The sequence below is a fragment of the Lynx rufus genome, unplaced genomic scaffold (assembly GCF_022079265.1).
Source record: "Lynx rufus isolate CCGP_SWC_20201006 ecotype Redwood Valley unplaced genomic scaffold, mLynRuf1.p SCAF_9, whole genome shotgun sequence".
In the NCBI taxonomy this organism is placed as follows: domain Eukaryota; kingdom Metazoa; phylum Chordata; class Mammalia; order Carnivora; family Felidae; genus Lynx; species Lynx rufus.
In genome coordinates, this window is record NW_025814897.1 from 77,810,005 (window position 1) to 77,833,429 (window position 23,425).

The 23,425-nt window shown below is 37.5% G+C and overlaps 1 protein-coding gene across 1 annotated transcript in view; it reads left to right on the forward strand.

Annotated features, from left to right (window-relative positions):
* ANO5 (anoctamin 5) overlaps window positions 1-23,425 on the forward strand; it is an 84,446-nt gene that overhangs the window by 37,914 nt on the left and 23,107 nt on the right. Inside the window, 3 exon segments of the mRNA XM_047072417.1 lie at window positions 12,745-12,879; window positions 13,229-13,334; window positions 13,431-13,491. Coding sequence (XP_046928373.1) covers window positions 12,745-12,879; window positions 13,229-13,334; window positions 13,431-13,491 — 302 coding nt within the window.

Below are 23,425 nucleotides of genomic sequence, written 5' to 3' on the forward strand. Positions count from 1 at the left end.
TCAGATGACAGTGTCTAGCTGAAATTTAAGAACTTTTAAGTTTTTCATTTTCTTATAATAACTTATAATTTATAGCAAGTTATACTGCCCTTTCTGATTCAATAGTGAAATAATATTTTTATTTATTTATTTAAAAAATTTTTATTGTTTATTTAATTTTGAGAGAGAGAGAGACAGAGCAGGTTTGGGAAAGGGGCAGAGAGAGAGGGAGATACAGATTCCAAAGCAGGCTCCACGCTCTGAGCTGTCAGCCCAGAGCCCAACACGGGGCTTGAACTCAGGAGCAGTGAAATCATGACCTGAGCCGAAGTCGGCCACATGCAAAACATGAATCTTGATCCTTTCCTATACAGAAATTTAAACTAACTTGAATGGATCAGGGAACTTAGTGTAAGGGCTAAAAATACAAAACTTCTAGAAGAGTATTTAGGAGAAAAACTCATATGGTCTGAGATTAGGCATGGACTTTTCACAAAAGACATAAAAAGCCCAATTTAAAAATTCATAAATTGGATTTAATTAACATTGAAAATGTCTGCTCTCTAAAAGACACCGCTCTAAAAATAAAAAGGCAAACCACAGACTGGAGAAAATACTTGCAACACACCTATCAGTAAAGGACATCTAGAATATTGAAGGAACTCTTAGAATTCAATAATGAGACAAAATCTCTAAAAATGGACAAAAGATTATAACAGATACTGCACCAAAGAAAGATATTTATGGATGGCCAATTAGTACATCAAAAGATGCATAACATCTGTATTCACTAGAGGAATAAGAGTTAAAATGTTTGCCATTGAGATACCACCACACCACCCACTATAATAGCTAAAATCTAAAAGATTGGCAACAAAAAGAGCTGACGGGTGTGGAACAACTTGAAGACTCAAAGTGCTGCTAGAATGCCAAATGGAGTAGCAACTGTATAAAAAAATTTGACACTTTCTCATCAAGTTAAATACGCACTTTGTGTATGACCAGGCAATTCCGCTACTAAGTCTTTGCCCACGACAAATGGAGCATATATGTCCACAGAAACACCACCGATTGAATGTTTATAGCAGATTAATGCATGGTAAGAAAAAACTGGAAACAACCAAAGGCTGCCAATGGGTAAATGGATAAACAAATTATCATATATTCATACAATGGTTTTTTGTTTTTTTTGTTTTTTTTCCTCTGAGAGAAATTACAGATAGATGCAACATCAAAGGATGAATCTTAAAAGCATTACGCTAAGGAAAAGAAGCAGGCCATGGAAGGCTGCATAGTCTTAGGTTTCCATTTATAAAACATTCTGGAAGAGACAAAACTATAGGGACCTAAATGAAAGTAGTGGTTGCCCAGATCTGGGGTTTGGGGAAAGGGTTAGATGCAAAGGACCCTAAGGGAACCTTAGGTTCCATCATCTGAGATGATGGAAACGCTCTATGTGTTGACTCTGGTGGTGGTTACCTGAGCGCATGCGTCTGAACTTACCAAATTATGCGCTTAGGTGTATGCACCCCAATCAATTTGATTAAAAAACAAAAAGAAAGAAACACCACTCCTCTTAAAGGATTAACTTTCTGGGATAGAGGGTGAGCTAGGGTTTGGTGGATTCCTCCTTGGAGAGATGAGCACCGTTGGCCTGGAGGAGCTGGAGTCCTTACACAGTGGCCTGGAAGCGGTGTTGGACGCTGACCCCCAAAGATATTCCCAGTATATGTGAGACATATCTGGGGGACTCCGGGGACGCCGGAAAGGAAATGACGCGGGAGACGGGGGGCCAAGGCCTGCAGTTGTACAGGTAGGAAGTGGCAGTTGAATAGTGGATTCGTCAACGAACGCGACGTGATCTCATTGATACGGTGTACCAGTCCTTAAGCTGTGGTTCCTCAGCTGCTTCATGAAATTGAGGCTGGAACTCTCAAAATCACGAGTATGCGTTGCCACTTGGCTCACTGGGACTCTGCCAGCAGGAAGCACTGGAGGAGGAAACAAGGATCTGTTTCTGTTGTTTTTTGTGGGTTTCCCGTTTGCTTCCTGTGAGCGAGCGATTCCCCAGCAACGCTCCTAGTCCTGGATGGGGCAGTGCCTTCCTGGTGCTGAGGCTGCACGCCACGTACAGTTTTCCCGACCCTTGCAGACCCGACCCCGTCTGACCTGCTCTGAGGTTCCAGCACGAGCCTGCCAGGACCTCCTTCTCAGAGACCTGGGTCCCAGCCCCACTGGCCCCCTCCCGTGACTTTAGAGACACCAACAGCAGCTATGAACAGCTTCTGAGATGACATTCAGCTCCGTGGAGCCCCGGGTTGTTTATGACAACTTTGGTCATCCAAAGTGTGATCCTGTTTCTCAACTCTATAGTTTGTTTTCTTTCTTGCTTCTAATAAGTCCCTCATTTTTTATATGAATTTTGACTATCCAGCTACAAATCTTGTTTGATTTCTCCACTGTTTTCACTCTGCTTAGTAATAAACAATCTGTGGGAAGTTCGGCTACTCGTTAAAATTTCTCCCTAGACACAGCATATAGAACGGTTCTCACCTGAACCAATATGCACTGTTTTGGTTGCAACGTGAGTTTCCAACTGTATTACTCCTTCCTTGTTTAATTGTTGTCACTTAGCATCCTTTTACCCAACTTCCCTCAGGAGCCCTGGGAGCTGGATCCTATGTCTTTATAACATTGCTCCTTTTTCCTCGCCAGAACTCTACCCCACTCACTTCACATGTAAGATTTATTTCAGTTTGTTTTCAGTTTTAGTGAAAACCCAGGGAAGTGGCACTCTATCCCTGATCCCTTTCATCCCATTCCTTGCCCTCTTTTCGTATTTATTATCCCTTATAACTGGCCAACTTCTCCATTTTCTGATTTATCTTTATGAAGAGAAGCAGATATATGTATTTTCTGAACTTTCTTTTTCATTTTTAAGTGGCATTCTATATAGACTCTTCAGCAATTTGCTATTTTCACTTAATACAGTCTGAAGATCAATCCATATGCATTCATTGAGACACCCTCATCCATTTTTCAGCTTTCTGGTACACCCTTATGTGTACTTGGACATTGAGGTAGCCTCCCGGATTTCATGATTACAAAGTGTTTCCATGAGTAAAAACGTACCTGTGTATTTTGTATTGTTGAGAGTGTGTTTTCAGGGTAAATCCGTACGTATGAGATTGTTGGGTTGCAGGGTAAGTGCGTATGTAGTTGTGTTACATATCGCCAAATTTCCCTTCACTGGGACTGGACCATTGGGAATTCCCACCAACAGTATATGGAAGTGCAGAGTGCACAATTAAGTTTTCTAATTCTTGCCAGCTGACTGGTGAGAAGCAGTGTTTTAGTGTAGCTTTAATCTGTACTTCCCTTATTATGTACACAATTGAACATCGTTTTGTATGTTAAGGGATATTTTTGTAGCTTTTTAAATGAATAGTATATTCATATCTTTTGTCTATTTTTTCTATAGGATTTTTGCCTTCTTTCTCAATGTTTTTAAGTTTTTAATATACTGAGGTTTTATTACCCTTTATCTGTAGTATGTATTCTTAGTATTTTCTTCAAGTTTTCCATTTGCATTTTGACTTTGCTTATGGGTTGTTTTTTTTTTTAACTTTGTTTGGTTCTTGCTATGTAGAAGTATTTTCTCATTTTTTCATGAAGTCAAGTTTATCAAAATTTTTATTACATTTGGATTTTTAGAGACAGAATGCCTTTCTATACACTCAAGATATAGAGGATTTCACCTACATTTGTTTTACTTGAATAGTTTCAATTTTAGATCTAATCAATCTAATCAATGTTTAGATTCCTGATCCATTTAAAATTTATTCTTACATATTTTGTGAGGAGTATATCTAATTTTATCTACTTGTCCCAAACCATTTATTAAGTTTATTGATGTTGCAGTAATTTGAGGTATGACCTATATCTTCAAGGTTTTTTTTAATGTTTGATTTATTTTTGAGAGCGAGTGTGAGAGGGGGAGGGGCACAGAGAGAGAGGAGGACAGAGGACACAAAGCAGGCTCTGTGCTGATGGCAGCGGGCTCAAACTCGCGAATTGTGAGATCATGACCTGAGTGGAAGTCCGACGCTCAACTAAGTCACCAGGTGCCACGTATCTTCAAGTTTCTTTTAAAAAAAATTATTTATTTTGAGAGCGAGAGAGAGGGAGGGGCAGATAGAGGGAGAGAGAGATCCTAAGCAGGCTCTGGGTTGTCTACGTGGAGCCCGACTTGGGGCTTGTACTCACAAACCATGAGATCATGACCTGAGCCAAAATCAAGCATCTGACTTTGGCTCAGGTCATGATCTCACAGCTTGTGAGTTTGAGCCCCGAGTCAGGCTCTATACTGACAACTCAGAGTCTGGAGCCTGCTTCGAATTCTGTCTTCCTCTCTCTTTGCCCTTCCCTGACTAGTGCTCTGTCTCTCTTTCAAAAAATAAATAACATTAAAAAAAAAAAAAAGAGTTGGATGCTTAACCAACTGAACCACCCAGGCACCCTGGTACTCCCTTCATCTTATACTAGATTTCTATATGCAGTTGAGTTTATATGAATGTCCTGTTTTATTCCTTTGATCTAGCTAACTACTCATGCATCAGTACCAGGCTGTTTTAATTATAGCACTTTGGCTGTAGTATGTTTTACTATGTGGTGTCTTTGAGTATGTTTTAAAGTCTGTTTGGGCTCATAAACCTCATCATGACTTTTACTCTCAGTGTTTCTTTGTATATTCTGCATGTTTATTCCTCCATATAAACTTTATTATCAACTTGTCTAGTGCTTAATAAAAAGAAAAAGATCACTGGTATTTATAAGGGATCACATGAAGTTTATAGTTTAACTTAGACTGGCCTGATAGCTTGGTGATAATTCAGTCATTCTAACCAAGGAAAAGCCATGTTAAGGAAAAGATAGGTCTTTGTCCAAACCTACTTTTGGGTTTTTCAAGAGTGTTACAGACTTTTCTTTGTATACATTAGGACACTTTCCTAAATTTAATCTGAAGTATTCTATACTTTTGTTGCTTTATAAATTTATGTATTCTCTTATAATATATCTTTTAACTTGTTATTATTTATATATTGAATGCTATAATTTTTGCATCATAATTTTATATTCTGATGCCTTAATTTTTCATTGAACCAGTTTTATCATTGATTCTTTAAGGTTATCCAGGTATATTACCATGTCATTTTTTTTTTTTTGAGAGAGAGAGAGAGAGAGAGAGAGAGAGCACGTGTGAGAGTGGAGGAGGGGAGGAAGGAGAGGGAAAGAGAGAATCTTAAGTAGGCTCCACTCACATCCATCTCAGAGCTTGACTCTGGCTTGATCTCAGAACCTTGAGATCATGACCTGAGTCAAAATCAATACTTGGACACTTAACTGATTGAGCCACCCAGGCACCCTGCCATGTCATTTTTAAGTAGAAGGAGTTTACTTTTTCTTTACCAATTCTTAGGTCTCCAGTTATTTTCTTTTGTTCAGTTGCATTGGCTAGTAATTCCAGGACATCTTAAATAGTAATGGATAGTGGGTGTCCTTGCCTTGTGGAATGTTTCCAGTGTGTCCTCATAAGTAGAACATTATTTTGGCCTTGTCCATTGCTTTATCATTTTGCTAGGAAGCTTCGAGAGTTTCTTTTTTTTTTTTTTTAATGTTTCTTTATTCTTGAGAGAGAGACAGAGACAGAGACAGAGACAGAGTGTGAGCAGGGGAGGGGCAGGGAGAGAGGGAGACACAGAATCCGACCATGCCCTGAGCTGTCAGCACAGAGCCCGAGGCGGGGCTTGAACTCACAAACCGTGAGATCATGACCTGAGCCGAAGTCGGACGCTCAACCAACTGAGCCACCCAGGCGCCCCTTTTGCTTGTTTGTTTTAAAGTTTGATTGTTTTAACACGTTATGTTTTGGAGTTGATTATTCTAAGTCAGTTTTTCCTGGTTCCTCCTGGATCCTTTAATGCGTACCTTCTATTTTTGTTTTTTTGTGTGTGTTTGTGTGTGTGTGTGTTTCTGGAAAATGTTCTTGGGTTATAGTTCTAAAACATTAGTTCAAGTATTTTAATTTTCTTTGGATTCCAATTCGTTGTATGTTTGGTCTTTTTTGCCTGTCTTCATACCAAGTAATTTCTCTGAGATTCTGTTTACTTCTGCGTGTTATTTTCATACTTTTGAAAGGTTTCCTGTTTTTCTTATCATCCTTTATTAGATTTTCACTGAACCCTCCCTTTCTTCTCTCTCTTGAATACCTCATAATTTCAGCATCAATTCTGATATTACAGTATATGATTTTACTTTTTCCTCTCTTTATGGAGTTTCCTCTATTTATTCCATTTCCTCCCACTGTTAATTTTCTATTCCTGGTATTTTCTTATATCTTCAAATATTTATTTGAGGACATTTTAATTCAGTTTGTAGTGCTTTATTACACTATTTCTTTTGTTCTTTTGGGAGAATATTCATTAGCTGAAATTATTTGTTTAACATTTTCAGTTTTTGTAACATAGATTTGTATGGCTATGGTCTGCTTTTGTCTGTCTATATTTAACGCACATAAAGAGTTTCTAGCATTAGAGGGCACTCTTCTCCTAGTTCTTTCCTATTCCATGCATTTCTTTTATGGGTGATGGTATGTGCTTACCATGTGCTATTTCCCTCATTTCTACAGGATCCTAACTACCTCTCTTATTTTCTTTCTCTTTACTGCAACAGCTTTAAGAAGTACCACCCTTTATAGCTGATTATTCCCCCCAAATATCGCTTCTCTGAGACGGACTCTTACAACTGTTGCTTATTTTCAGATCCCCTCTTTTTGCCCAGGACTATGAATTTCCATGTCGCAGATAGGTTCAGTGTTGATTTAGTTTTTTCCCCCCAGCGAGTGATTTTGTGTGTATTTGTCTAATGTCTCCACCTTACTTTACATTTTTTTTTTAAAATTAGAATTTCCTAAGCATCATCTTCACTGCTCTTTGGTGCTTCAGATTTGTGGCAGCAAGTGGCAGGTGGTCTGTTGGATATGGGTTTATTTTTTTACCTATAGGTAATTTGATGATCATGGTGTTCTTTGTCATGATGCTGAAGGCCTGTATCAGGTGTGGTTTTATTTCCTCTCCTTGTTGACTTTATGGTTTTTAGGAAAAGTTTTAGAGATTTGATGGCACTTGATAGCAAGAGGATAAAAATAAAAACATCCTTAAGAAGAGAAAGGAATTGTCCATAGATGCATGATTACAATGCACAAATTCCTTTAATTTTTCAAGTTACTATTTTTGAGAAAGAGAGAGCAGGAGAGGGGCAGAGAGAGGGAGAGCGAGAATCCCAGGCGGGCTCTGTACCGTCAGCACGGAGCTTGAACCCACGAACTGTGAGATCATGACCTGAACCGAAATCAAGAGTCATACACTTAATTGACTGAGCCACCCAGGTGCTCCACACAAATTCCCTGAGTGAACATTTATTAAACATCACTGGATATCAAGCAAGAGAGTAGGGCTACAAAGATAATCAGAACATCGTTTCCTAATATGAATATATTCCCAGGAAGACACAGAAACGTATAATTATAACAGAATGATACTCATGGAAGAACAGCATAGAGGAAAAAGCACCCACTTTTATGACAAGCTCAGGGAAAATTTCACAGCACTGATTCTTGAGCTGCCTCTTGAAAGGTAAGTAGCAAGTTGCTAAGTAAGCAAGTGGGGGTAAGAATGTCTCAGACAGAGAGAAGTACAGAGTGCTGGGCTAAGAAGGAATATTGCACATTTAGTTCTTCGTGTAGGAGTAGAAGCAGGTGAAACTGAATGTTTATCAGCAACGTCATGCAGGACACTGCTAAAAGAAGGGATAAAACTGTTGAAGGAAGAAGAGGGCAGGTTCAGTTTTTTGCTCTAAAACCATCACTGCATTGGAAATAAGGAGACAGTTGAGAGGGATGCAAGACTGAAGTCAGGGAAGTAAGGAGGCTATTACAAATTTTCAGTGATAGGTACTGACAATCATATCCAAGGTATTGCTAATAGAAAATAGGGGAGACTATGGATTAACAAAAGATTTTTGTGGCAAAATTTATTGCACTTTGTAGATGGCTGGATGTGGAAGATTGGGAAAAAAAAGGCATAATGACTTCGGATGGCTAGAAAGAGATTGTCTATTTATTTATTTGTTTACTTACTTATTTATTTATTTATTTATTTATTTAAAAGTTTGAGAGAGTGCTTGCACATGCACTTAAGTGGGGGAGGGGAAGAGAAGGAAGGAGGGAGGGGGAGAGAGAGAGAGAGAGAGAATCCCAAGCAGGGTAGCAGGCTCCATGCTGTCCGTGAAGAGCCCAAAGCAAGGCTTGATCATGACCTGAGCTGAAATCAAGAGTCAGACGCTTAACCAACTGAGCCACCCAGGTGCCTCTAGGGAGAGATTTAGAATTTAGGCGTCCGATTTTCTGGATTTCACATATTCCGTGTTACCTCTACACGAAACTTAAGTTCCATATTGAAATATTTGTAAATAGGTTTGCTGTCTTTTGGGGACTTACCATTTTGTCATATTAGATTATATTTTCAAAGAAAAAAATGGGAATACCAAGGTTGCTATCATTGGATTATCAGTCTTCAATTTTAATTTTTTGGTAACATTTATTTGTTATTGAGAGACAGAGACAGAACATGAGCATGGGAGGGGTAGAGAGAGGGAGAGAGACAGGATCCAAAGCGGGCTCCAGGCTCTGAGCTGTCAGCACAGAGCCTGATGTGGGGCTTGAACTCACAAACCATGAGATCATGACCTGAGCTGAGGTCATACGCTTTACTGACTAGAGCCACCGAGGCACCCCCAGTCTTCATTTTTATATGCCCTCCAATCCTATTTTATCTTGCCAATTTAAGAGCTCTCTATATTTTTTCTTTCGATAACCCCTGTTTTGAGTGGCTTAATACTTGATATGTAGCTATATAGTAAATAGCTTAGAATATAAGTATATTTACAGTAAATACAATGGTGCTATTAAAATGCTATTAAATGTAACAGCTAAGTGTCTCAGATGTTCATTAACTCACTATAAAATGAATCACTGTATTTTTATTTTTTTTTAATGAATCACTTTAGATCAAATGTTTGCATTTGTTTGTTCATTCTTCAAGCCTATATTCAGTTAAATTTTATCATCATTCTTTTGATTATTTGCTGTGTCTCAGACTAAGTCTTGGGAATCCAATATTAGACCAATGCTTTCTCACAAAATCTCACAATGAATGTCTTCTACCTGTCATGTGCTATTTAGATGATATGGGGCCACAGATGTGTTCAAAGTCTACTAAGTAAAACAGGTTAAGAAATGCCCTAAGTGTGAATATAAGGCACATTTTTCTAAAAATAAGTACTTAAAAAAAGAGTTCTCTTTATATTTGAGTCTTTATAGAGTGTCTCATGTTATTAGATTTCTCTCATTTGTTATGAATAGTGAGATAATTTAACATCTTAAATGTTATTTCAAATTTTTTTTTTTAATTTTTTTTTTCAACGTTTATTTTATTTTTGGGACAGAGAGAGACAGAGCATGAATGGGCGAGGGGCAGAGAGAGAGGGAGACAAAGAATCGGAAACAGGCTCCAGGCTCTGAGCCATCAGCCCAGAGCCCGACACGGGGCTCGAACTCACAGACCGCGAGATCGTGACCTGGCTGAAGTCGGACGCTTAACCGACTGTGCCACCCAGGCGCCCCTCAAATTTTTTTTTAATGTTTATTTATTTTTGGGAGAGAGAGACAGAGACAGAGTGTGAGCAGGGGAGGGACGGAGAGAGAGGGAGACACAGAATCGGAAACAGGCTCCAGGCTCTGAGCTGTCAGCGCGGAGCCCGATGCGGGGCTCAAGCTCACAGACTGTGAGGTCATGACCTGAGCTGAAGTCGGATGCTTAACCGACTGAGCCACCCAGGCGCCCCTTAAATGTTATTTCAATACTGTGTACATTTTTACCATAATATACATCTAAGATATGTCTTTTGCTTTTTTACACTCTTAGGAGATGGTTTAGTTGTTAATCTGATTGTTAAGCTTACCAAATCCATGGTTTAGTAAAATAATTTCTATGACTCCATATATAATAAATCCTCATCTGAAAATTTCTATAAATTTTAAAGAATTTTTTAATACAAATAAAGGTCTAGAGTTCTTGAGGCCTTTTTTTTTCAATATTTGAAAAAATATTTGATAGTAAGATATTTGATATTTGAAAGTAAGAAAAATGTAGTTCTTTAAAAATAGGTTGTTGTGGGGCGCCTGGGTGGCTCAGTCGGTTAAGCTCCGACTTCAGCTCAGGTCACGATCTCGTGGTCCGTGAGTTCAAGTCTCGCGTCGGGCTCTGGGCTGATGGCTCAGAGTCTGGAGGCTGCTTCGATTCTGTGTCTCCCTCTCTCTCTGCCCCTCCCCCGTTCATGCTCTGTCTCTCTCTGTCTCAAAAATAAATAAACTTTAAAAACAAAAAATAAAAAAAAAATAGGTTGTTGAACTAGTTTCTTTATGAATTTCCAAACAATTTTAGGTTAAATCTGTAGCAGTAATATTGATGTCTTAACTTCAAAAAATTATTGGTTTTGTAATTTTTAAAACATCAAGTGGAAATAGATATGGTAAATAGTAAATTCCACAAAATAAAATATTTTTATCCTTTATTAAAAGAGTTTGATGTTATGCAGTATTGCAGTAATTGCTATATTTTTCAGTAAACAAAAAGAAAAAAGAAAAAACGAGTTCATGTATCCTAAGTGTAAGTGAAGCTAAGGAAGTTGTGAGTGGCAAATTAACAAGAGAAGAAGATGGGATTATAATTTAACTTCAAGTTTGTAGTGATTTGAGGAGCAGAACAAGAGAAAACAACAGTGCAAAATGTTTATAATCAGTGAAAATAATGAAAAATGGTATAAGCATAAAGATGCCTATTTAATTAGAAGAGATTAGGAATTTTGAAAACTGAAGAATATGAGGTTCAATAAAATTAGTATTGAATATGAGAAAATATTTAAATATTAGGAAATTAAGTTTGTACCTTTATGTTCCTAGTTGCCTTTTTTCTGAGCATGCATGGAAGTTGTAATTTAATATTAAGTGATGTAATAGATTTATATACAGCATGCTATTAGAAGCCAAAAGGATCATATCTACCTACCTTGGAAACTGCAGAAAGGCTTCACAGATTTAGTAACCTGAGCTCTATATGAATTACGAAGATTAATCTGTTTTTTTTTTTTAACATTTATTCATTTTTGAGAGACAGAGAGGCATAGCATGAGCAGGGGAGGGGCAGAGAGAGAGGGAGACACAGAATCCGAAGCAGGCTCCAGGCTCTGAGCTGTCAGCACTGAGCCTGATGTAGGGCTTGAACTCACGGACTGTGAGGTCATGACCTGAACCAAAGTTGGACGCGTAACCAACTGAGCCACTCAGGCCCTCCAGTTTTGTTTTGTTTTGTTTTTAATGTGATTTTCTGAGACAGAGAAAACTATCTTCTTTGCTTCCTTAAGAGATTCCTGTAAGGGGGACTTTAAAATAAGTCAGTCAGAGAAAGATAAATATCATATGATTTCACTCATATACTATTTAGGAAACAGAACAGATGAACATAGGGGAAGAGAAGGGAAAGTAAGATAAAAACTGAGAGGGAGGCAAACCATAAGAGACTCTTAAATGTAGACAACAAACAGGACTGCTGGAGGGGAGGTGGTTGAGGGATGGACTAAGTGGATGATGGACATTAAGAAGGGCACTTGGTGGGACAGGGACTGAGTATCATCTGTAAGTGATTCATCACTGGATTCTACTCCTGAAACCAATATTCCACCATATCTTAACTAACTTGAATTTAAGTAAAATCTTGGAAGGAAAAAAATGCAAAGTTAAAATTAAAACAGAACAAAACTTGGTTTAAGACTTGAACATTTGTGACAAGTAATGCTATAATTTTTCAACTCTTTGTAAAGCAAGAGCTGAATTGCATATTTTATGGACCTTTTTTTAAATGTTTATTTATTTTTGAGAAAGAGAGAGAGGGAGACACAGAATCCAAAGTAGGCTCTCAGCGCAGAGCCCGACCCAGGGCTTTACCTGATGAATTGAGAGATCATGACCTCAAAGTCGGATGCTTAACCGACTGAACCACCCAGGGTCCCCTTTATGGAATTTTTCTTAAGCAGCCCTTTTTAATTCCTTAGTTTGCTACCTCTATCACAATTCTATAAACATCTATCAGAGATCCAAAATTAGAGGGAGATGCAGCTTTATACATATAACCACTCTTGATGAATGTGGTGAGAGTACCTTCTTCTATATTAGAAAGAGAAATAAAGCGAAACTCCATGCAGATTAGGAATGTGATTTTGATTTGTTAATTGCTAGAAGTTACATCGCAGAATGTTCTACATTTTAGTACATTAAAGTCTCCTGAAACATTGGAAGCTTTTCAAATTTATACTTATTATTTCAAAATTAAAAGTTAACTTACATTCAGTTGGCTTCCTATTTATATGTGTTAACTCTTTTGGTCCTTGCACCACTTCTTTGGATAAGCATCGTCTTATATTTTAGGACGTGGAAACCAGAGTTCAGAAAGTTTAGTAACTCTACCAAAATGACAGGGCTAGAAAGCAGTGGAGCCAGGAATACATGTCTCTTCTGAATACAAAACCAAGGGTCTCTGGATTGTATCTTTCTCTTAAACTTTGATACTATTTTTTTACCTTCTTTCATAGGGATTATTATGGAGAAAAGATTGGCATGTATTTTGTCTTTCTTGGATTTTACACGGAAATGCTGTCCTTTGCGGCTGTCGTTGGCTTAGCTTGTTTCATTTACGGCTTATTATCAATGGATAATAACTCAAGCAGGTACGTGCAACTGAATTGCCCAAACAGAGAAAACATCTTGATGTCATACTAACTGAAACAACTGCTCTTATTATTTCCCTGGCATTTGTTTCAGAGTGTCTCCTGGTGGCAGCAGATAATTGATATTTCTGATAAAAACCCAAATATAATGGCTGCCCTCACCTAGTGCTTTACAGAAAATCTATAAATGATCAGCTCTAAAGATTCTGTTTCTCAAAGCATGACTTGACCTACTACAGAGATTGCTGCTTTATTGTCCCTTCTGCCATATTTGAGAAGCTGTGTAAACTGTTGTTCTATCACCTAAAAGCACATCACTTTTAAAATCACTTTGCTGTCCCCTCTGCAGCACTGAAATCTGTGACCCTAAGATTGGAGGGCAGATTATCATGTGCCCGCTCTGTGATCTAGTGTGTGATTATTGGAGACTAAATACTACGTGTTTGGCTTCAAAGGTATGTATGTATTGTGGTATGGGAAAAGACTTGGGATTTCTCTTTTTGTATTGCGTTTGATACTAAATAGTCTTTGTGATGTTATTGTTTTTGCAGATCTCGCATTTGTTTGATAACGAGTCCACAGTGTTCTTTGCAATATTCATGGGAATTTGGGGTGAGTAAACGGCCACATAAAAAACAATTCTCTCGGGGCGCCTGGGTGGCGCAGTCGGTTAAGCGTCCGACTTCAGCCAGGTCACGATCTCGCGGTCCGTGAGTTCGAGCCCCGCGTCAGGCTCTGGGCTGATGGCTCAGAGCCTGGAGCCTGTTTCCGATTCTGTGTCTCCCTCTCTCTCTGCCCCTCCCCCGTTCATGCTCTGTCTCTCTCTGTCCCAAAAATAAAATAAAACGTTGAAAAAAAAAAAAAAAACCAAAACAACTCTCTCCATGTTATGTGTTATATGGTCATATAACATATACTGATGGCATATCTTATATACCAAAGGTGACATGGGATCTTTGTGTGTTTGCTAACTAACATCAGTACACTACATCAGTGGTCTGTATTCCTTGGTCTTTGGTCCAAAAAAGGTCTTTATTCATCATCTGTTTATTTCTCTGAGAGATAATATAATTTTTGAAACTTTATATATATTCAGCTCACACCATCTCCCAGTGCTATGATAAAAAAAACAGTTCAATAAGTATGTAATTCAGGAGAGAGTACACATAAATATTTGCTGGCTGGAAAATACTGAATCATAGATACAAAGTTGAACAAGAATCAACAACTGTTGAGGGCTGTTAAATCAATGTTTGAGTCCAAATTCCCTGTGTATAATTCTGGTTCCAGCTTCCAGTTATATTTGTTAGAAATCTTCCATATAAAGTAGAATTCCCCTTAATTTTGGAAATGTCCCAGTGTTTCATCTTTTTTCTTCTTTTTTTTTCATCTTGTTCCTGCTGTCAGTGAGGAAAATATTTTACGTAAAGACTAACTCAGCAGGAGGAAACCTAAAGACTTCCAAAACATGTCCCAAATTTCAGGGGACTCTGGGAAGAAATAGATTTTTTCTTTCCAATTAAAAAAATTATTTAGTAATCACAAATATGTGTATTTAAAAACTGGGCAAGGGAGCAAGGGTAGCTCAATCCAGGGAAAAAGACACCAAAATTTGTGGATGTGCGTGAAGATTTATGGGTTTCCACCACTTGTGCTTGCCTGCTCTGCTCTGAAGACAGTGGCCTCGATTCAAAGAACAGAGAATAGTCAAATCTTACCAGCAGTTCTCTAATAACCCCGACGTTGTTAAGTACAAATACATCTTTATCACGTAGCTGCCAAATTTTTCCTCGATCATTACTTGGAATCAGCAGTGAATGAGAGGTACACAAATTACAGCAAACATAGTGGTTTTCGGTTGTTTGCACATAGAGAGATGGTGTACCAACACCAACCTCATACTTCATCACAAACAGAGAAACAGCCATATGCGGAACACCCAGACACTTGAAGTATTTTGAGGAGGTGTTACCATCGGTTCTTTCAGAAAAGTTTATGTTAGTAGTGAATTGGTTTACCTTTGGTTTTTGAGGCTCATGGCCGAATTCTAGGAAAGCAGAACTTTAGAGATATTTGTTTTAGTACAGCCACTAATAAATCATTAAGCCGAATCAAAGGATGCGTTGGCAGAATAGATGTGAAGAAAAAAACATACTTGGTTAAAGGAATAACACTAGTTCAAGAGGTTGAGACGTGAAAATAATGCTTCCTATGCTTTGTAGTGGCAGATAAGAAATGCTTTTTATTTTTTTAAACTTTTTGTTCATAATGAAAATACACACATCATAGGAAACTCAAGTAGTATATAAAAGCAGGGAGAAAATAATGTTAAAGTTACTAGAAATGGAAACATTATCATGGCCATAGTTTTTCAGAATCTTTTCTTCCATGTGTGTGGGCATGTGTGTAAATATAATTTTACATAACTGATATACATAGTTTTAAATCTATATTTTTAAATTTTTTTTTTTAATTTTTTTTTCAACGTTTATTTATTTTTGGGACAGAGAGAGACAGAGCATGAACGGGCGAGGGGCAGAGAGAGAGGGAGACACAGAATCGGAAACAGGCTCCAGGCTCTGAGCCATCAGCCCAGAGCCCGACGCGGGGCTCGAACTCACGGACCGCGAGATCGTGACCTGGCTGAAGTCGGACGCTTAACCGACTGCGCCACCCAGGCGCCCCTAAATCTATATTTTTATTTAAAACTGAGTGACGAGACTCCTTCCAGGGTAACAGATATGTGAATGTGTGTGTATATGTGTGTGTGTGTGTATTTATGACTGAATGGAATTGCCTTAAAAAAATTTTTTTAATGTTTATTTATTATTGAGAGAGAGAGAGAGAGAGCAAGGGAGGAGCAGAGAGAGAGGGAGACACAGAATCCAAAGCAGGTTCCAGGCTCTGAGCTGTCAGCACAGAGCCCCACATGGGGCTTGAACCCACAATCATGACCTGAGCAGAAGTCAGAGGCTTAACTGACCCAGGTGCCCCACTGTGTCCATTTTCTAATCGGATTAGTTTTGTTTTTGTTTTTTTGTTTTTTTGCTGTTGAGTTGTATGATTTCTTCAGATATATAAAAAATGATATTAGCCCCTTATCAAATACATAATTTGCAAATATTTTCTCGCATTCTGTAAGTTGCCTTTTTATTTTGTTAATGGTTTCCTTTCCTGTGCTGTCTAGTTTGTTCAAAGTCCTACTTGTTTATTTTTGCTTTTGTTGCCTTAGCCTTTATGTTAAATCCAACAAATCATTGCTTTGACCAATGTCAAGGAACTTACCCACTATGTTTTCTTCTGGGAGTTTTATGGTTTCAGATCTTAGGCTCAATCAGTCTGTAATCTATTTTGAGTTGATTTTGGTATATGGTCTAAGACAGGGATTTGGCTTTGTTCCTTGGCAAATGAATATCTAGTTTTCACGAAACCATTTATTGAAGAAACAATCCTTCCCACATTGAATATTCTTGGCTCCTCTGTGAAATACTCGTTTATCATACATGCATGGATTTATATCTGAGCTCTTGATTATGATCTGTAGGTCTATGTGTCTGTTTTTATGCCACTATCATCTTGTTTTGATTACTATAGCTTTGTAATGTAGTTTATAAAGTGTAATTATGATAGCTTTGAAATCAGGAAGTGTGATGCCTACTGCTTTGTTCTTCTTTCTGAAGACTGCTTTGCCTATTCCAGGTCTTTTGTGGTTCCATACAAATTTTAGGATTGTTTGTTCTATTTCCCTGAAAAATGTCATTGGAATTTTGATAGGGATTGCATTGAATCTGAAGATTGCTTGGGTAGTATGGACATTTTTACAATATGATTCTTGTAGTCCGTAAGCATGGAATATCTTTCCATTTATTTGTGTCATCTTGAGTTTATCAATATCTTGTAGTATTCAGTGTACATATCTTTCACTTCCTGAGTTCTATTTATTACTAGATATTTTATTCCTTTTGATTCCATTAGAAATGGGATTGTTTTCTTTATTTTTCTTTCTGATAGTATGTGGTTAGTGTATAGAAACAACTACTTTTTGTATATTAAGTTTTATCCTCAAACTTTACTGAATTCCTTTATTCTGTTTTTGGTGGAATCTTTAGGACTTTCTATACATAATTTAATACCATCTGCAAATAGAGACAGTTTTATTTTTTTCTTTCCAAATTGTATGCCACTTATTTCTTTTTCTTGGCTGATTGCTCTGGCTAGGACTTTCAGTAATCTTTGAAAAAAAGTGGCAAGAATGGGCATCCTTGTCTTGTTACTAATCATACAGGAAAAGCTTTTAGCTTTTCACCACTGAGAATGATATTAGCTGTGGGCTTGTCCCATATGACTCTTATTATATTGAGGTACATTCCCTCCATACTCATGTTGTTGAGAATTTTTATCAAGAACTCTGTCAAGTGCTTTTGCTGTATCAGGTGAGATGATCATAAGGTTTTTTTTTATCATTTTTGTTATTAATGTAATATACTGCATTGATTGTGCATATAGACCATCCTTGTATCCCTGGAATGAATTTTACTTTGTCATGGTGTATGAACCTTTTAATGGATTGTTGAATTTTATTTGCTGCTATTTTACTCAGGTTTTTTGCATCTGTGTTCATCACGGACATTTGCCTGTGATTTCTTTTCTTGTAATTTTCTTGCCTGGCTTTGGTATCACAGAAATGCTGCTTCCTAAGATGATTTTGAAAATCTTCCCTTCTCTTATAATTTTGGCAAGAGTTGAGAAAGGTTGACATTAATTATTTAAATGTTTAGTAGAATGCATGAGTGAAGTCATCTTCTCCTGGATTTTTCTTTGTCGGGAGGTGTTTGATTACTGATTCAAGATCTTTACTAGTCATTTGTTCAGAATTTCTGTTTCTTCATGATTCAGCCTCAGTACGTTGTGTGTTTATAGGAATTTATTTTTTCTTCTACTTTCCCAATTTGTTGGCGTATACTTGTTAATAGTAGTCTTTTATGATTATTTGTATTTCTGTGGTATCAGTTGTCATGTGTTCTCTTTCATTTCTAATTTTATTTATTTGGGTCCTCTCTCTTTTTTCTTGGTAAGTCTAGCTAAAGGCTTATGTAATTTGTTTATCTTTTGAAGAAGAAAAACAGCTCTTAGTTTCATTGACCTTTTGTATTGTCTTGTTAGTCTCTATTTTATTTATTTGCACTCTGATCTTTGTTACTTCCTTCTTTCTACTAGCTTTGTGCTTACTTTGTTCTTTTTTTTTCTCATTCCAGGTAGTCTAAAGTTCAGTTGTTTATTTAAGGTTTCTCTTATGTCTTACTTAATACATGCATTTATTACTATGAACTTGCCTCCTAGAACTTCTGTTGCTGCAGCCCATAAGTTTTTATATGTCATATTTCTATTTTCATTTCTTTCCAGATATTTTTGTTTCTCTTTTGATTTCGTTTTGAGACATTGCTTGTTCAGAAGCATTGATCTAACATTTGATCTTTCCTAGGGAGCATTCCATGCACACTTGAGAATAATGTGTATTCTGCCACTGTTGGGTGGAAAGTGCTGTAGGCCTCTGTTAAATCTATCTTATCTAACATGTAATTTAAGTTGAATGATTCCTTATTGATTTTTGTCTGAATAATCTATTCGTTGTTGAAAGTGGGGCTATTGAATTTCCCCGCTATTATTTTTTAATTTTTTTTCATGATTATTTATCTTTGAGAGATAGAGACAGAGATGGAGACAGAGCATGAGCGAGAAAGGGGCAGAGAGAGACGGAGACACAGAATTCAAAGCAGGCTCCAAGCTCTGAGCTGTCACCATGGAGCCTGATGCAGGGCTTGAACCCATGAACCATTGAGTCATGGCCTGAGCTGAAGTCAGACACTTAACCGACTGAGCCACCGAGGCACCCCTCCCTACTATTATTATATTGCTGTCTGTTTCTGTCTTCAAATCTATTAATATTCATATTATTTCTTTATGTGTTCTGCTGTTAGATGCAGAAATATTTACAAGTATTATATCCTGTTGCTTGATTGACCTCTTTATCATTATGTAATGATTTTCTTTGCCCCTTATTACAGCCTTTGTCTAAAGTCTGTTTTTTTCTGATGTAACTAACCTTGCTTTCTTTTGGTTTCCATATATTTTTTCATCCTTTCATTTTCAGTATGTGTGTCCTTAAAGCTGTAGTGAGGCTCCTGCAATTCACAGACAGTTGGGTCTTGTTTTTTATTCATTCAGCCACTCCAAGATTTTTGATTAGAGAACTTAGCTTATTTACATTAAAGTAATAATTGTTAGGTGTAGACTTCCTTTTGTCATTTTGTTAATTTTTTTTCTGGCTATTTTATAATTTCTTTGTTTCTTTCTTCCTGTCTTGTCCTCCTGATAATTTTTTCTAACATATGTTTATATTACTTTCTTTTTATCGTCTGTGTATCTATTTTAAGTTTTGCTTTGTGAGTACAATGAGGCTTCTATAAAACATCTTATAGTCTCTGGTAAGCTAAGACGAGTTAACTTCAGATACATACTAAGGTTCTATATTTTTACTCTCCCCTCCATGCTTTATGCTTCTGATGTCACAATTTACATCTTTTTATCTTGTTTATCTATTAACCAGTTATTGTGTAGTTATTTTTACTCCTTTTGTCTTTTAACCTTTATACTAATTTTATAATGATTTAGCCATTACCATTACAACATTAGAGTATTCTGAATTTAACTGTATATTTACCTTAACTAGTGACATCTATATTTTCACATGTTTGCATGTTGCTAACTAGCATCCTTTTATTTTATATCAAAGAAGTCTCTTTAATACTTCTTATAAGGCCAGACAGACCATCCTAGTGGTGATGAACTCCTTTAACTTTTGTATTCTGGAAAACTATCTGTTCTTCAGTTCTGAAAGACAGCTTGTCAGGTAGAATATTCTTGGTTGGCAGTTTTTGTCCTTCAGTACTTTGACTGTACCATGCCAGTCCCCCTGGCCTGGAAAAGTTTCTGCTGTGAAAATCTGCTGATAGTCTTATGAGGCTGTCCCTTGTACGTAACAAGTTGTTTTTCTGTTGCTGCATGTAAGATTCTCTTTTTGTATATAACTTTTGAGAATTTAATTATAATGTGTCTTAGTGTGAGTCTTTTAGGACTCCTTTGGGACACTTTGGGCTTCTCAGATTTGATATATTTTTCTCCCCATGTAAGGGAAGTTTTCAACCACTATATCTTTGCGTAAGTTTTCTGCCCCTTTCTTACTGTTTTCTTCTTTGGCGAGCCTATTAATGTGAATGTTGGTCAGCTTCATATTGTCTCATAGTCCCTTAAGCTAACCTCACTCATCTTTTTGCTCCTCTAAATGAAGTATAATACTGTGTCTTCAATTTTGCTTATCTTTCTTCACTTGATCTAATCTGCTGTGGAATATCTCCATTGAAATTTTTAGTGCAGTATTGTATTCTTCAGCTCTCTGATTTGTGTTTATTACTTTTGTATGTTTTCTGTCTCCTAGTACATTCTCACCTTGGTCATGCAACATTCTTCTGCCCTTGGTAAATGTCTTTATGACTATTATTTTGAACTTAAAAAATGTTATTTAATGTTTTAATTTATTTGAGAGAGAGAGAGAATGAGAAAAAAAAAATTTAATGTTTATTTATTCTTGAGACAGAAACAGAGCGTGAACAGCGGAGGGGCAGAGAGAGAGGGAAACACAAAATCTGAAACAGGCTCCAGGCTCTGAGCTGTCAGCACAGAGCCTGACGTGGGGCCAGAACCCACAAACTGTGAGATCATGACCTGAGCCAAAGTCAGATGTTTAACCAACTGAGCCACCCAGGCACCCCTAAAAAATTTTTTTTAATGTTTTATTTTTGAGAGAGAGAGAGCACAAGAGGGGTAGGGGCAGAGAGAGACAGGGAGACACAGAATCTGAAGCAGACTCCAGGCTCTGAGCTGTTGGCACAGAGCCCAACGCAGGGCTCGAACCCACGAGCTGTGAGATCATGACCTGAGCTGAAGTCAGACGCTTAACTTACTGAACCACCCAGGTGCCCTGATTTTGAACTTTTTATGAGGTAAATCATTTATCTTATTTTCGTTAAGGTCAGTTACTGAGGCTTATTTATGTATTTGTTTTTTGTTTTGTTGCTGTTATTTGGAACATATTCCTGTGTTTCTTCATTTACTTTGTCTCTCTGTATTGATTTCTGTACATTAGATAAATTAGCTACCTCTTCCAGTAATGACTGTGTGATCTGGCATAGGAGATGAATCTTTTTGATGAATCCATTGTGAACTGTTGGTTGTTTCTCAAACCTCTGTGATTGTCCCCACCGCCTTCTATGTTCTTGGTGGCTCCCAGTATTTGGGAGTATGCTAAGACCTGTCAGTATCCCAAAGGGGAGGATCTGAGTTAGCACCTGGTTCAGGCTAATTGGAAGCCAGACCTTCAGGAAGCAGCTTTTAAATATACAAGTAGATCCCCTTCAGGAAAGCATTGGAATATTAAAAGACTGCTTAATTATACTGTGCTCTTAAAACTTTTTTCTCCTAGTAGCAGTGTATCTACCAAATACATGAGTAAAGAAATGAATAAATGAATAAAATTTTCTGCCTCATGAAATTCAGTTAATATTAAATTTAAAAATGAATAAATAAATGAGTGAAATATAACATGTTTTTAAGAAGGTCACAATCTAATTGGGCCAGAATCTAATACATACTGTCATTAAATTTTAAGTGCTGAAGAAGTACAGAGGAGGACGGAATTACTTCTTGACTAGAGGAATTGAGATAGCTTTTACAGAAGACCTGCAATTTGATTTGGATTTTTTAAAATAGGAATTTGAAAGGGAAAACAGGTGGCAAAGGTATCCCAAGGATAGAACATTCTGGTGTAAGCATTAACTTACCCTCTGTGTTTTCATTGTAATGAACTATCACCGAGAGTTCCTTTAAGCTGAAGTTTTTGCCAACACCGTTTCCTATGGGACATCCCTCTTCCTCACAACTGCTTTCTTCATTTATGTCAGCAGATTTGCCTTTGCTAAGTTCCTCTGGTTGTATATGTACAGAGTCTCTCAAATGGCAACAATATCAATATTCTCAGTCTTCTATTCTTCCATAACTCCATTTATGTTTTGTTTTCATTTTCCATTTGTTTGATGTACTTACATCTTTGTTCATCAGTTCAATTTTTTAATACCCATTTTTGTAAAATGCCACGTGGAAGGCAAGGAGGAAACACAAAGACATGCTTTGCTGTCTGCGCATTAATTGACTAACAAATATGCAGTGTTCAAACACCAGCGGCATTTAAAGTGATGTGATTGGTCACTAATCATGATACACGTCTGCTATTTATATAGTGATTTGTGGTTTGAGGAACTAACAGCAAAATTTGTACTTTATGCAACAGTTCATAGTTAATATACTGTGGTACCTGAAATTTGAGTCATGTTGGGGGGACTGGAGTTATGTAACTAACCCATGGAAACTGAAATCAATGCAAAGCAAGCAATAGTATACTTCTAAATATTTGGAAGAATAATATAAATTTTTTTAATGTTTATTTTCGAGAGAAAGAGAGAGAGAGACAGAGTGTGAGTGGGGGAGGAGCAGAGAGAGAGGGAGACACAGAATCCGAAGCAGGCTCCAGGCTTTGAGCTGTCAGCACAGAGGCCAACATGGGGCTTGAACCCATAAACCATGATATCATGACCTGAGCCAAAGTCAGATGCCTAACTGACTGAGCCACCCAGGTGCCCCTGGAGGAATAATATATTAAGCCATCCCATACTAATGGATTGGAAGACTTAATATTATTAATTTTTCTATACTACCCAAAGTGACCTAAATATTCAATATGATCTCTATCAAAGTCCCAGTGGCATTTTTTTTTACCAGAAATAGGAAAAACAACTGAAAAAATTCACATGAAATGACAAAAGTCTTTTTTTAAATTTTTTTAATCTGTATTTATTTTTGAGAGAGAGAGAGAGAGCAAGTGGGGGAGGAACAGAGATGGAGGAGACACAGAATCCAAAGCAGGGTCCAGGCTCTTAGCTGTCAGCACAGAGCCTGACGTGGGGCTTGAACTCATGAACCGCGAGATCATGACCTAAGCCAAAGTCAGACACTTATCCAACTGAGCCACCCAGGAGACCCCCCTTTTTTAATTTTTAAAGATGTTTCTATTTATTTTGAAGGAAAGAGGGGGAGAACAGAGGAGGGGCAGAGAGAGAGGGAGAGAGACAATCACAGTTGGGCTCTGTATTGTTAGCATGCAGGATGGCGCTGGATCCCATGGATCCCATGAACTGTGAGATCATGACCTGAGCAAAAATTAAGAGTCAGATGCTTGGCCGACCTGCTGAAATTAAAGAGTCAGATGCTTGCCTGACTGAGCCACCCAGGTGCCCCTGGGATCACAAAAGTCTTGAAATAGCCAGGTAAATCTTGAGAAAGAACAAAGCTGGAGACATCAGACTTCTTGATTTCAAAATATATTGCAAAGCAACAATAATCAAATCAGTATGGCACTGGCATAAAGACAGATATA